Raw genomic sequence first — 15,232 nt, 5'->3', positions numbered from 1 at the left:
ATAAAAACAACTCTATTGTTGAATAATTCCTACATTCCTAATAACGCTTTAATATTATATAAGATAATATTGCAAATACAAAACCCAAAACCAGTAAAGTTGTCACGTTGTGTAAATGGTCAATAAAAAGAGAACACAACAAATCCTTTTCAACTTATATTCAACTGAATAGACTGCAAAGACAAGATACTTAACGTTCAAACTGGAAAATGTTGTTATTTTTTTGCAAATATTAGCTCATTTGGAATTTGATGCCTGCAACGTGTTTAAAAAAAGCTGGCACAAGTGGCAAAAAAGATTGATAAAGTTGAGGAATGCTCATCAAACACTTATTTGGAACATTCCACAAGTCAACAGGCTAATTGGGAACAGGTGGGTGCCATGATTGGGTATAAAACTCAACCCAATGGGACAATGAGAAACCTTGGAGAGGACCGCGGATGTGGGGACCCCCGCCCTAGGGCGACCGGTGCAATGGACGTCGAGTGGATCTAGCATAATAGTGTGAGAGTCCAGTCCATAGTGGATCTAACATAATAGTGTGAGAGTCCAGTCCATAGTGGATCTAACATAATAGTGAGAGTCCAGTCCATAGTGGATCTAACATAATAGTGAGAGTCCAGTCCATAGTGGATCTAACATAATAGTAAGAGTCCAGTCCATAGTGGATCTAACATAATAGTGAGAGTCCAGTCCATAGTGGATCTAACATAATAGTGAGAGTCCAGTCCATAGTGGATCTAACATAATAGTGAGAGTCCAGTCCATAGTGGATCTAACATAATAGTAAGAGTCCAGTCCATAGTGGATCTAACATAATAGTGAGAGTCCAGTCCATAGTGGATCTAACATAATAGTGTGAGAGTTCAGTCCATAGTGGATCTAACATAATAGTGAGAGTCCAGTCCATAGTGGATCTAACATAATAGTGAGAGTCCAGTCCATAGTGGATCTAACATAATAGTGAGAGTCCAGTCCATAGTGGATCTAACATAATATTGTGAGAGTCCAGTCCATAGTGGATCTAACGTAATAGTCAGAGTCCAGTCCATAGTGGATCCAACATAATAGTGTGAGTCCAGTCCATAGTGGATCTAACATAATAGTGTGAGAGTCCAGTCCATAGTGGATCTAACATAATAGTGTGAGAGTCCAGTCCATAGTGGATCTAACATAATAGTGAGAGTCCAGTCCATAGTGGATCTAACATAATAGTGAGAGTCCAGTCCATAGTGGATCTAACATAATAGTGTGAGTCCAGTCCATAGTGGATCCAACATAATAGTGTGAGTCCAGTCCATAGTGGATCCAACATAATAGTGTGAGTCCAGTCCATAGTGGATCTAACATAATAGTGTGAGAGTCCTGTCCATAGTGGATCTAACATAATAGTGTGAGAGTCCAGTCCATAGTGGATCTAACATAATAGTGAGAGTCCAGTCCATAGTGGATCTAACATAATAGTGAGAGTCCAGTCCATAGTGGATCTAACATAATAGTGTGAGAGTCCAGTCCATAGTGGATCTAACATAATAGTGAGAGTCCAGTCCATAGTGGATCTAACATAATAGTGAGAGTCCAGTCCATAGTGGATCTAACATAATAGTGAGAGTCCAGTCCATAGTGGATCTAACATAATAGTGTGAGAGTCCAGTCCATAGTGGATCTAACATAATAGTGTGAGAGTCCAGTCCATAGTGGATCTAACATAATAGTGAGAGTCCAGTCCATAGTGGATCTAACATAATAGTGTGAGAGTCCAGTCCATAGTGGATCTAACATAATAGTGTGAGAGTCCAGTCCATAGTGGATCTAACATAATAGTGAGAGTCCAGTCCATAGTGGATCTAACATAATAGTGTGAGTCCAGTCCATAGTGGATCCAACATAATAGTGTGAGTCCAGTCCATAGTGGATCCAACATAATAGTGAGAGTCCAGTCCATAGTGGATCTAACATAATAGTGAGAGTCCAGTCCATAGTGGATCTAACATAATAGTGAGAGTCCAGTCCATAGTGGATCTAACATAATAGTGAGAGTCCAGTCCATAGTGGATCTAACATAATAGTGTGAGAGTCCAGTCCATAGTGGATCTAACATAATAGTGAGAGTCCAGTCCATAGTGGATCTAACATAATAGTGTGAGAGTCCAGTCCATAGTGGATCTAACATAATAGTGTGAGAGTCCAGTCCATAGTGGATCTAACATAATAGTGAGAGTCCAGTCCATAGTGGATCTAACATAATAGTGTGAGTCCAGTCCATAGTGGATCCAACATAATAGTGTGAGTCCAGTCCATAGTGGATCTAACATAATAGTGAGAGTCCAGTCCATAGTGGATCTAACATAATAGTGAGAGTCCAGTCCATAGTGGATCTAACATAATAGTGAGAGTCCAGTCCATAGTGGATCTAACATAATAGTGAGAGTGCAGTCCATAGTGGATCTAACATAATAGTGTGAGAGTCCAGTCCATAGTGGATCTAACATAATAGTGAGAGTCCAGTCCATAGTGGATCTAACATAATAGTGAGAGTCCAGTCCATAGTGGATCTAACATAATAGTGAGAGTCCAGTCCATAGTGGATCTAACATAATAGTGAGAGTCCAGTCCATAGTGGATCTAACATAATAGTGAGAGTCCAGTCCATAGTGGATTTAACATAATAGTGAGAGTCCAGTCCATAGTGGATCTAACATAATAGTGTGAGAGTCCAGTCCATAGTGGATCTAACATAATAGTGAGAGTTCAGTCCATAGTGGATCTAACATAATAGTGTGAGAGTCCAGTCCATAGTGGATCTAACATAATAGTGTGAGAGTCCAGTCCATAGTGGATCTAACATAATAGTGAGAGTCCAGTCCATAGTGGATCTAACATAATAGTGTGAGAGTCCAGTCCATAGTGGATCTAACATAATAGTGAGAGTTCAGTCCATAGTGGATCTAACATAATAGTGTGAGAGTCCAGTCCATAGTGGATCTAACATAATAGTGTGAGAGTCCAGTCCATAGTGGATCTAACATAATAGTGAGAGTCCAGTCCATAGTGGATCTAACATAATAGTGTGAGAGTCCAGTCCATAATGAGAGGGGGCAGAACAGAAAAGAAAGGGCAGCTCTTTAAGGAGTAATTCTTGAACTCCTGTGATAGTCCAAACATACTATGTAATTATAATGAATATCAATATTGAACAAAGACAATAATGGTAGAGAGCAAGCATTTACCCATTCAGCTATTCAGCCATCGGCCTCCATTAATAAGCACACTTGTCTGTAAAATGATGTGGTTTCCTTATTAAGGTCATGTTTGACGACCAAATGTAAAAGCCTTAATTGGCCTATTGAGGACCACTGTGCAATATGTACTGTGTGTCCACAAAATGAATGACCTCAACCATAAAGAGATGTGCTGCTGTGGCTGACAATACAACTGCCACAAAGCTCTACCGCTCCCTGGTGGTGTGTTATGTAACTGCACATTGACTTGCTGAAAACACCAAAAGTGCCTTTTGAATTATTCACTTGCATCACTGAGTGCCTTTTGAAACCAACAAAACATTCCCCCTTTGTCTTCTAGAGGAATAAATACCATGAAGAACATGACTTTATATGACATGATGTAGTGTGTAACGACGTCTCCTCTTGTAATCACAGCCTGCCAAAAAGAAGCAGAGAGCCTTGGTGATCGAGTTCTTCATCGACGTGGCCAGAGAGTGTTTCAACATCGGAAACTTCAACTCCCTCATGGCCATCATCTGTGAGTCCACACTCATCTTCATGCTTGATTGAATATCGCCGCATCAATCATTCAAATGGTGCTCCTCCCTCCTCAGCGGGGATGAACATGAGTCCAGTGTCCAGGCTGAAGAAGACTTGGGGCAAGGCCAAGACGGCCAAGTTCTTCATTTTGGAGGTAATGACAGTTAGGGGGTTTCACAAAAATGAGTTTTCGAATGAATCCCAATTTTTATTTGTAACGATTCTTAAAGGGGAACATTATCACCAGACCTATGTAAGCGTCAATATATACCTTGATGTTGCAGAAAAAAGACCATATATTTTTTTAACCCATTTCCGAACTCTAAATGGGTGAATTTTGGCGAATTAAACGCCTTTCTAATATTCGCTCTTGGAGCGATGACGTCACATCGGGGAGCAATCCGCCATTTTCTCAAACAAGTCAAATCAGCTCTGTTATTTTCCATTTTTTCGACTGTTTTCCGTACCTTGGAGACATCATGCCTCGTCGGTGTGTTGTCGGAGGGTGTAACAACACCAACAGGGACGGTAGAGATGCGCGGATAGGCAATTATTTCATCCGCAACCGCATCAGAAAGTCGTCAACCATCCGCCATCCACCCAACCTAACATTTAATCAGAACCGCATCCGCCCGCACCCGCCCGTTGTTATATATCTAATATAGATGATGCAAGGCATTAGTGAGGTTATAAAGCTTTTGCCTGTTAAAGAAAGGAGACTGGTCCAATGCAGCACAGACATTCGCGTGCCACGCTGTCACGGCCCAGACGCACACCAGTGCGCAATCATATGGGAGCCGCGCTGAGCGCACCTCCAAGCACGTCTCGCTGCCGGCGACGGCCGGGTATGGGCCCGACGCTCCAGCGCCATCCATTTTCAGGGCTAGTTGATTCGGCAGGTGGGTTGTTACACACTCCTTAGCGGATTCCGACTTCCATGGCCACCGTCCTGCTGTCTATATCAACCAGGGTGAGCCCCACCCCTTTCGTGAGCGCACTGCGCGCGGAGTGACCCCTGTTACGAGCCCCCGGCAACAGGGGTGGCGGGCAGGTAAGCTGCTTACCTGCTGCGCGTGACGCCGGCCGCGGCGAAGGCGGACGAGGCGGGGTGTCGGTGCGGTGGGCGCGGTGGTCACCCTGGACATGCGTCGGGCCCTTCTCGCGGATCGCCTCAGCTACGGCTCCCGGTGGGGCCCTCTCGGGGGAAGGGGCCTCGGTCCCAGACCCCGTCGAGGCGTCCCTTCTCCGCTCCGTAAAAGTGTCCATCTCTTCTTTTTTTCTTCTTCTGTTGTGGCATATGCTGCAGGTGCCTGCTCGTTTTTTGTATGTGGGTAACAACATTTAACTATGTACAGTATATATATTTACCAATTGGTTTAACTGCCACCCGCCTGAATCTATTTAAAATCTTTTTTTTTTTTATTTCAACCGCCCGACCCGAACCGCGGATAAAATCTAATTTTTTTTTATTTCATCCGCCCGATCCGCGGCTAATCCGCAAACTCCACGGTTGTGTCCGCAAACCGCGCATCTCTAAGGGACGATTCAAGTTGCACCAGTGGCCCAAAGATGCCAAAGTGGCAAGAAATCGGACGTTTGTTCCGCACACTTTACCCACGAAAGCTATGCTACGACAGAGATGGCAAGAATGTGTGGATATCCTGCGACACTCAAAGCAGATGCATTTCCAACCATAAAGTCAAAGAAATCTGCCGCCAGACCCCCATTGAATCTGCCGGAGTGTGTGAGCAATTCAGGGACAAAGGGCCTCACTAGCACGGCAAGCAATGGCGGCAGTTTGTTCCCGCAGATGACCGAGCTAAACCCCCTATCGACCCTAGCTTCCCTGACTTGTTGACATCAACTCCAAAACTGGACAGATCAGCTTTCAGGAAAAGAGCGCGGATGAGGGTATGTCTACAGAATATATTAATTGATGAAAAGTGGGCTGTCTGCACTCTCAAAGTGCATGTTGTTGCCAAATGTATTTCATATGCTGTAAACCTAGTTCATAGTTGTTAGTTTCCTTTAATGCCAAACAAACACATACCAATCGTTGGTTAGAAGGCGATCGCCGAATTCGTCCTCGCTTTCTCCCGTGTCGCTGGCTGTCGTGTCGTTTTCGTCGGTTTCGCTTGCATACGGTTCAAACCGATATGGCTCAATAGCTTCAGTTTCTTCTTCTACAAAGACGAACTATAATTGGCGCCGTATATGCTATAAAATGTATAAACAAAAAACGCTCCAACAGGAGGAAGAAACAACAGCTATGAAAAATTATACACTATCTAATCTAATAAAGTTTTAACAAAAATTGTCACTCAAAAATTTGAGGAAAGAATGAAAAATAACTGAAACTCACCACTTGGGCTGAATAAACTAAATAACAAAAAATCACTCTGCTGAGGAGGAAGAAAGGAAAACTCAAAATAGCAACGAAGGGATTCAGGATCAAGGAACATAAGCACAAGACGAGGCAAGGCAAGACAAGGCATGGACAGGGACATGGCAGCTAGAGAGCACGAATAAACGAAACAATCTGGCACAGAACAAAGGGAGGAGTGGGCTTATAAGACACATGAGGGTAATAGGGAACAGGTGGAAACAATCAGGGAATTGGGATGACATCAGACTGATAACACAAAAGGAAGGGCAAGTGACCTGAAACGAGAGGAGAGTTACTTTTCAAACTAAAACATGCACATCATAAGACAGAGAGTCCAGTCCAACATTTGCAGTTTTTCATCATTTAGAATGCACAGGAAAGGGAAAGACATGGGATGATGGGAAAAGTACCAAAAAAGTGCATTTCCCTCTGAACTGCACTAGCCAAAAATATTCCTTTATCTTGCCCTCCAAACTGGGGTAGTCTAAATTCTTCTCCCCCCCCCCCCCGCATACTAACCCATGATTGACAATATGCAATACTAACCACGTCATAGCATGAAGCTAACAGCGTTGCGCTTTCCTTTTTGCAGCATCAGATGGATCCGACAGGAAACTTTTACAACTACAGAACCGCCCTGAGGGGGGCCGCTCATCGCTCTCAGACGGCCAACAGCAACAGAGAAAAGGTGGAGCTTTACCACTGCGTCGCTGCTTCTACCAAACCCAAAAGCAGTGAAGTTGTCACGTTGTGTAAATGGTCAACAAAAAGAGAATACAATGATTTAAAAATCCTTTTCAACTTATATTTAATTGAATAGACTGACTGCAAAGACAAGATACTTAACGTGGAAAACTTTGCTTGCAAATATTAGCTCATTTGGAATTTGATGCCCGCAATATGTTTCAAAAAAGCTGGCACAAGTGGCAAAAAATACTGATAAAGTTAAGGAATGATCATCAAAGACTTATTTGGAACATCCCACAGGTGAACAGGCAAATTGGGAACAGGTGGGTGCCATGATTGGGTATAAAAGTAGATTCCATGAAATGCTCAGTCGTTCACAAACAAGGACGGGGGCGAGGGTCACCACTTTGTCAACAAATGCCTGAGCAAATTGTTTAAGAACAACATTTCTCAACCAGCTTTTGCAAGGAATTTAGGAATTTCACCATCTACGCTCCGCAATATCATCAAAAGCAGGGGTCCCCAAACTACAGGCCAGCGTCCAAAATCAGGCCTGCGGGAAGTCCCAAGTATTAAAAACAAATTTTTTTTAAATAAATGTTTTTTCTGTCTTTTCTTATCCACTTTGTGCCGCTTGCTACTCACGGTGGCTCCTAGCTGCTCAGGCAAGTCATATTGTCTATAAATGCATTTTCTCATCGATAACGTGACATCATCGCGCGCGCGGAAAGTGCGCTATATATATATATATATATATATATATATATATATACATATATATATATATATATATATATATATATATATATATGTCTTAATAAGGTTATCCAAAAAATAGTGCTCGATACCGTAGTAGAGCGCAATATATGTATGTGTGGGGAAAAAAAATCACAAGACTATTTCATCTCTACAGGCCTGTTTCATGAGGGGGGGTACCCTCAATCATCAGGAGATTTTAATGGGAGCATTCACATACCATGGTTTATATAGGGCACAGAGTGGGTGGGTACAGGCTGGCCTAGGGGCGTGGTGATTGGCTCATGTGTTACCTAGGAGGTGTTTCCGTCTATGGCGGCATGTTGTTACAATTTCGCTGCGCTTGTTGAGGGATGACAGGTCTGGACGGTAAATAATAAACAGTTTCTCTTTCAAGCATAGGTTGTATCTTTTATTACCACTATTGTAAGGTGTGCTGGATGCAAGAATTTGCCATGTTATTGAATATTCAACATTATTGTCTTTGAGGTCCCAAATGTGTTTGCTGAGTTCTGTGGTATTTCGCAGGTTTTTGTTCCTGAAAGAAGCCTTGTGATTGTTCCATCTGATTTTAAACTCTCCCTCGGTTAATCCTACATATGTGTCGGATGTGTTAATGTCCTTGCGTGTTACCTTAGATTGGTAAACAACTGATGTTTGTAAGCACCCCCCGTTGAGAGGGCAATCAGGTTTCTTGCGGCAGTTGTAGCCTTTGTTGGTTTTGGGGTCGCTCTGTCCGGGGGCCGACGGCTCATTTGCAATTGTTTTGTTGTGGTTTGAGATAATTTGTCCTATATTGTTCATACAGCTGTAGCTCAATTTAATGTTGTTCTTGTTGAATACTTTTCTTAGGGTGTTGCCTTTGGGGATGCAACCTCTCTTTCAACCTATGCTTGAAAGAGAAACTGTTTATTATATACCGTCCAGACCTGTCATCCCTCAACAAGCGCAGCGAAATTGTATCAGCATGCCGCCACAGACGGAAACACCTCCTAGGTAACACATGAGCCAATCACCACGCCCCTACACCAGCCTGTACCCACCCACTCTGTGCCCTATATAAACCATGGTATGTGAATGCTCCCATTAAAATCTCCTGATGATTGAGGGAACCCCCTCATGAAACAGGCCTGTAGAGATGAAGTAGTCTTGTGATTTTTTTTCCCACACATACATATATATATATATATATATATATATATATATATATATATATATATATATATATACTGTATATACAGCCCGGCCCCCGGCCAAATTGTTTTAACCAAATGCGGCCCCCGAGTCCAAAAGTTTGGGGACCCCTGATCAAAAGGTTCAGAGAATCTGGAGAAATCACTGCACGTAAGCAGCAAGGCTGAAAACCAACATGGAAAGCCCGTGACCTTCGATTCCCTCAGGTGGTACTGCATCAAAAAGCGACATCAGTGTGTAAAGGATATCACCACATGGGCTCAGGAACACTTCAGAATACCACTGTCAGTATCTACAGTTTTGTGCTACATCTGTAAGTGCAAGTTAAAATTCTACTATACAAAGCGAAAGCCATTTATCAACAACACCCAGTAACGCCGCCGGCTTCGCCTGACTGTTGTTAAAAGGAAAGGCCATGTAACACAGTGGTGAAAATGCCCCTGTGCCAACTTTTTTGCAATGTGTTGCCGCCATTAAATTCTAAGTTAATGATTATTTGCAAAAAAAAATGAAGTTTGTCAGTGTGAACATGAAATATGTTGTCTTTGCAGTCTATTCAATTGAATATAAGTTGAAAAGGATTTGTTGTATTCTCTTTTTATTGACCATTTACACAACCTGACAACTTCACCGCTTTTGGCTTTTGTATGTTTTGTCACTATTTGACGACGCTCACTTTGTTTTTCATCCTCAGATTGTCATTCCCTTCTTCAGCCTTCTAATCAAAGACATTTACTTCCTGAACGAAGGATGCGCCAATCGGCTGCCCAACGGCCACGTCAACTTTGAGGTGAGACAATCCCGTCGCTGAACTATTTTCTCCTTCTGGGTGTCAATACGTTGAATTTGTTTTAGAAATTTGTGGAACTGGGCAGACAGGTCGGGGAGTTCATGACCTGGAAGCAGATGGAGTGTCCTTTCGAAGAGGACCGGGCCATCCTACACTACCTCCACACTGCCCCCATCTTCAGTGAGGATGGTGAGTGTTTGCTGCACACCTGCACCAACACAACAGCTGTATTTCACCTTTACAGAGAGGTGGTGTAATCATTGAACATGTTAGTAGTGTAGTTGTAGCAAGCAGTGGTGTACAAGTGCACTGCATCATAAGAAGTACCGTCTTTTCCGGACCATAGGGCGCACTGATTATAAGGCGCACTGCCGATGAGCGGGTCTAGTCAGGTCTATTTTCATGTAAAAGGCGCACCAGATTATAGGGCGCATTAAAGGAGTCATATTTAGGGCCCGCATGGGACATAAGGACCTATTGAATTTGTAAGGTTTTATTCTTTATTCTTTATTCTTCCGCCGCCACATTAAACTGTAATTTGACCCATTTAACATGCTTCAAAACTCACCATATTTGACCCACACATCAGGACCTGCAAAAATTACCTTTTTTTAAAAAACCCAAACCTCAAAACTCAAAATTGCGCTCTAGCGCCCCCTAGGAAAAAAAAAACTAGACTGCCTATATCTCCCACTAGGAAGATCGGAGAGACATGAAACAAAAACCTTTATGTAGGTCTGACTTAGACCTAGTTTTCATAATTGTATATTGTCACGTTCAAACACAGGACATCTATTAAACAAGACAAAAAGGCAAGGAATCAAACAGAGACAGAATTCAATTTGGACTCAATTGAGGAGAGACGGCGTCAACCTGTAACCTCTTACAGTGTCTTAGCACGCTCTGACGAAGAAGGTTTTCGTCTCCTCTTTTAATTCAGATGTTCCATGTTCACGCACCAACATATGTCACAGCAAGAATGGGAGGTATTGAAAAGAGTCATTGTTTTCGGTCGCTTTGAAGTCCAAGAAGGGTATTTCTCGGGCTTGGGCTCTTCCTGGATCCAGCTGGGGCAGGTGTTGGAGGACAATGGATAACCCCTCCCGTCTCCTGTCCACAGCAACTTCAAGAGGGCAGCGGGTCGTAAACAGCGTTGATCTCGGTCACCAAACAGTTGGAAGAGAGTTTGTGAAACACTTCAGAGAGAGTTCGTTTAACACTTCAAAGAGAGTTCCTCCGGGAGTTGAGCAGATCCTGCCATCTGTCCGTGCTGAAATCACAGTGGCGTTTCACGAGCTTTCTTTCTCTTGTTAGGCCTCCAAAGACAGCATTCATAATACAACGTTTCTTTTGTGATAACTTACAAACAATTATTCCAACATATATCATCGGGCAAAAATCAACAGGAAGTTGGCAATTCCCCCTTCAAGACAAAAAAGTACTAAAAACAGTCACTTTTGCCTCTTTGAGCTGTAATTTGACCCCCTTAACATGCTTCAAAACTCACCAAACTGAACACACACATCAGGACTGGCAAAAATTGCGATCTAATAAAAAAACCTAACCCCAAATCTCAAAATTGTGCTCTAGCGCAATTTTTTAATGAAACGCACAAAAAACTGCTCCTCGGATGAAAAAACTGACAAAACTGCCTGTAACTCCCACTGGGAAGGTCGGAGAGACATGAAACAAAAACCTCTATGTAGGGCTCACTTAGACCTACCGTATTTTCCGCACCATAAGGCGCCCTGGGTTATAAGCCGCGCCTTCAATGAACGGCATATTTCAAAACTTTGTCCACCTATAAGCCGCCCCGTGTTGTAAGCCGCATCTAACTGCGCTAAAGGAATGTCAAAAAAACAGTCAGATAGGTCAGTCAAACTTTAATAATATATTAAAAACCAGCGTGATGTGGGCGCGCATGGAGTCGTATATCAACATGGACGGAGCTGCGTGAAAAAAGCCACCCGGCCTCTTCGCGTAAACTTACCTTAACCACTCGCTCATCTTTTCTTCATCCATCCATCCCTTCGAGTTAGCTTTTATGATGACGCCGGCTGGAAAGGTCTCTTTTGGCAAGGTCTTCCTTTTGAATATCACCATGGGTGGAAGTTTCTGGCCATTAGCATGGCAAGCTAGAACCACAGTGAAGGATGACTTCTCATTCCCTGTGGTGCGAATATTCACCGTACGTGCTCCCGTTGTATCCACAGTGCGGTTCACAGGAATATCAAAAGTCAGTGGAACCTCGTCCATGTTGATAATGTTCTCTGGCCGGATCTTTTTTTCAGCTATCTTGTTTTTACAATATGCATGGAAAGTAGCCAGCTTTTCTTGAAAGTCTTTAGGCAGTTGCTGTGAAATAGTAGTCCGTGTGCGGATGGAGAGATTGCGTCTTTTCATGAACCGGAAACCTGTCGCTTAGTAGGAGCCATTTTGTGGTCTTTACAGATGTAAACACACAAAGGAAATGAAACGTAATATCCGCGCGCTTCTTCTTCTTCTACCGGGGCGGGTGGTTGCTTACAGTAGAAGAAGAAGCACTTCCTCTTCTACGGGGAAAAAAGATGGCGGCTGTTTACCGTAGTTGCGAGACCGAAACTTTATGAAAATGAATCTTAATATTAATCCATATATAAAGCGCACCGGGTTATAAGCCGCACTGTCAGCTTTTGAGTAAATTTGTGGTTTTTAGGTGCGGCTAATAGTGCGGAAAATACGGTACATTTCATAAATTGACAACGCCCAGCAAAAATCAACAGGAAGTTTGCTATTCCCCCTTCAAAACAAATTTTTTGTAAAAACCGGTCACCTTCCTTCAAAAACGATCTCCTCTGAGCGCGTTTGTCGTTTCGGCTTCAAACTAACACAGGAGAGAGATTAAACCCTTGTGTATAAAATAACAGAACAGCGTTTTAATACCTGCTCCGGTTTTGATTTTATGACCCTTCAAAGACCCGCTGCGCTGATGCTACTGCGCTGCTGTTTTTTTAAGATGGCTGCTTAAAAGCAGGAAGCACCAGCGTGCCCACACAATGCAGACAAGGTAGGTACACTAGACAAAAGTATTGGGACACTTATGGCTACCACCGGACAAAAGTATTGGGACACTTGGGACTACAACTTGACAAAAGTATTGGGACACTTGGGACTAAAACTAGACAAAAGTATTGGGACACTTAGGACTAGCACCTGCCAAATACGCGGGCCCGACCAACGCTGCTTGCAGCTTTAATTTTATTTATTTTTTCTAAATTCTTTGGTCAAAATGTTGCATAGATGATGTTTTACACATCATATTCAAGCCGCTTTCTGACAGTCGCTTCAGGATGCGCCGTTTTGTGGGCGGTCTTATTTACGTGGCTCACCTTCCACAGCGTCTTCTCCCCGTCATTTTTGTTGTAGCGGTGTAGCGTGCAAGGACGGGAGTGGAAGAAGCGTCAAAAGATGGAGCTAACTGTTTTAATGACATTCTTTTTTATTTTTAAAGTGCAATACATTTTCATAACTTGGTCACTACTGCTTAGTTTCTCTTGTTATATTCTTATTTTTACTGTTATATTTTTATTCTTATTGTTGTGTTTTCTAGATATGTCCGTTAATATCGGCAGACCGATATTATCGGCCAATAAATGCTTTAAAATGTAATATCGGAAATTATTGGTATCGGGTTTTTTTTTTTATCGTTATTGTTTCTCATTCACACAAAAGGGTTGTTTCTTTCTGTTATTGATATTGTGGTTCCTACATTATATATCAATATATATCAATACAGTCTGCAAGGGATACAGTCCGTAAGCACACATGATTGTGCGTGCTGCTGCTCCACTAATAGTACTAACCTTTAACACTTCATTTGACTCATTTTCATTCATTACTAGTTTCTATGTAACTGTTTTTATATTGTTTTACTTTCTTTTTTATTCAAGAAAATGTTTTTAATTTATTTATCTTATTTTATTTGATACATTTTTTAAAAAGTACCTTATCTTCACCATACCTGGTTGTCCAAATTAGGCATAATAATGTGTTAATTCCACGACTGTATATATCGGTATTGGTTGATATCGGTATCGGTAATTAAAGAGTTGGACAATATCGGTTATTGGCAAAAAGCTATTATCGGACATCCCTATCCATCCATCCATCCATCCATCTTCTTCCGCTTATCCGAGGTCAGGTCGCGGGGGCAGCAGCCTAAGCAGGGAAGCCCAGACTTCCCTCTCCCCAGCCACTTCGTCCAGCTCCTCCCGGGGGATCCCGAGGCGTTCCCAGGCCAGCCGGGAGACATATTCTTCCCAGCGTGTCCTGGGTCTTCCCCGTGGCCTCCTACCGGTCGGGCGTGCCCTAAACACCTCCCGAGGGAGGCGATCGGGTGGCATCCTGACCAGATGCCCAAACCACCTCATCTGGCTCCTCTCCATGTGGAGGAGCAGCGGCTTTACTTTGAGCTCCTCCCGGATGACAGAGCTTCTCACCCTATCTCTAAGGGAGAGCCCCGCCACCCGGCGGAGGAAACTCATTTCGGCCGCTTGTACCCGTGATCTTGTCCTTTCGGTCATAACCCAAAGCTCATGACCATAGGTGAGGATGGGAACGTAGATCGACCGGTAAATTGAGAGCTTTGCCTTCCGGCTCAGCTCCTTCTTCACCACAACGGATCGATACAGCGTCCGCATTACTGAAGACGCCGCACCGATCCGCCTGTCCATCTCACGATCCACTCTTCCCTCACTCGTGAACAAGACTCCGAGGTACTTGAACTCCTCCACTTGGGTCAGGGTCTCCTCCCCAACCCGAAGATGGCATTCCACCCTTTTCCGGGCGAGAACCATGGACTCGGACTTGGAGGTGCTGATTCTCATCCCAGTCGCTTCACACTCGGCTGCGAACCGATCCAGTGAGAGCTGAAGATCCTGGCCAGATGAAGCCATCAGGACCACATCATCTGCAAAAAGCAGAGACCTAATCCTGCAGCCACCAAACCAGATCCCCTCAACGCCTTGACTGCGCCTAGAAATTCTGCCCATAAAAGTTATGAACAGAATCGGTGACAAAGGGCAGCCTTGGCGGAGTCCAACTCTTTGCTGTCGTCCAGCATTCTGTTTTTGTTTACTTTGTAGCCAGTTCAGTTTTATTTTCGTTCTGCATAGCCTTCCCTAAGCTTCAATGCCTTTTCTTAGGGGCACTCACCTTGTTTTTGGTTTAAGCATTAGACACCTTTTTACCTGCACACTGCCTCCCGCTGTTTCCGACATCTTCAAAGCAATTAGCTACCTGCTGCCACCTACTGATATGGAAGAGTATTACATACGGTATTTCCTGTATCCCTTTTCCTCCCCTAGGACTTTACCTCGCTTCCTACGAGAGCGAGAGTCCGGAGAACCAGGTCGAGAAGGACAGGTGGAAAGCACTCAGGTCAGTGAACGACTCAAATCAGAACGAGTGCGATTGATTCACCTGGCGCTGACATCTCTACCCCCCCCCCCCCCCCCCCCCCCCCAGGTCAAACGTCCTGGGGAAGACATGAGGCGCTGACGCCAGCGAAGGGAGCACATGTTCTCATTGCACTACCATGAACTGTGAAGGAACCAAGCTGGTACTTAGGTGTTTTTTCTATGAAGACAAAATGATGAACCGGTTTCATCGAGAAGG

The 15,232-nt window shown here is 43.5% G+C and overlaps 1 protein-coding gene across 2 annotated transcripts in view; it reads left to right on the top strand.

The window, feature by feature from the left end:
* Positions 1-15,232, top strand: part of LOC133576739 (ras-GEF domain-containing family member 1C-like) — a 209,525-nt gene extending 194,293 nt beyond the window's left edge. For both annotated transcript variants that reach the window (XM_061930072.2, XM_061930073.2), the window contains exons 8-14: positions 3,660-3,762; positions 3,839-3,918; positions 6,743-6,838; positions 9,482-9,577; positions 9,643-9,766; positions 14,923-14,995; positions 15,083-15,232. In XM_061930072.2, the coding sequence (XP_061786056.1) occupies positions 3,660-3,762; positions 3,839-3,918; positions 6,743-6,838; positions 9,482-9,577; positions 9,643-9,766; positions 14,923-14,995; positions 15,083-15,107 (597 nt within the window). In that variant the 3' untranslated portion in view covers positions 15,108-15,232. The remainder of the gene's footprint in view (positions 1-3,659; positions 3,763-3,838; positions 3,919-6,742; positions 6,839-9,481; positions 9,578-9,642; positions 9,767-14,922; positions 14,996-15,082) is intronic.

Source organism: Nerophis lumbriciformis, linkage group LG36, assembly GCF_033978685.3.
Source record: "Nerophis lumbriciformis linkage group LG36, RoL_Nlum_v2.1, whole genome shotgun sequence".
Classification (NCBI taxonomy): domain Eukaryota; kingdom Metazoa; phylum Chordata; class Actinopteri; order Syngnathiformes; family Syngnathidae; genus Nerophis; species Nerophis lumbriciformis.
This window is presented reverse-complemented; position numbering and strand designations above follow the sequence as displayed.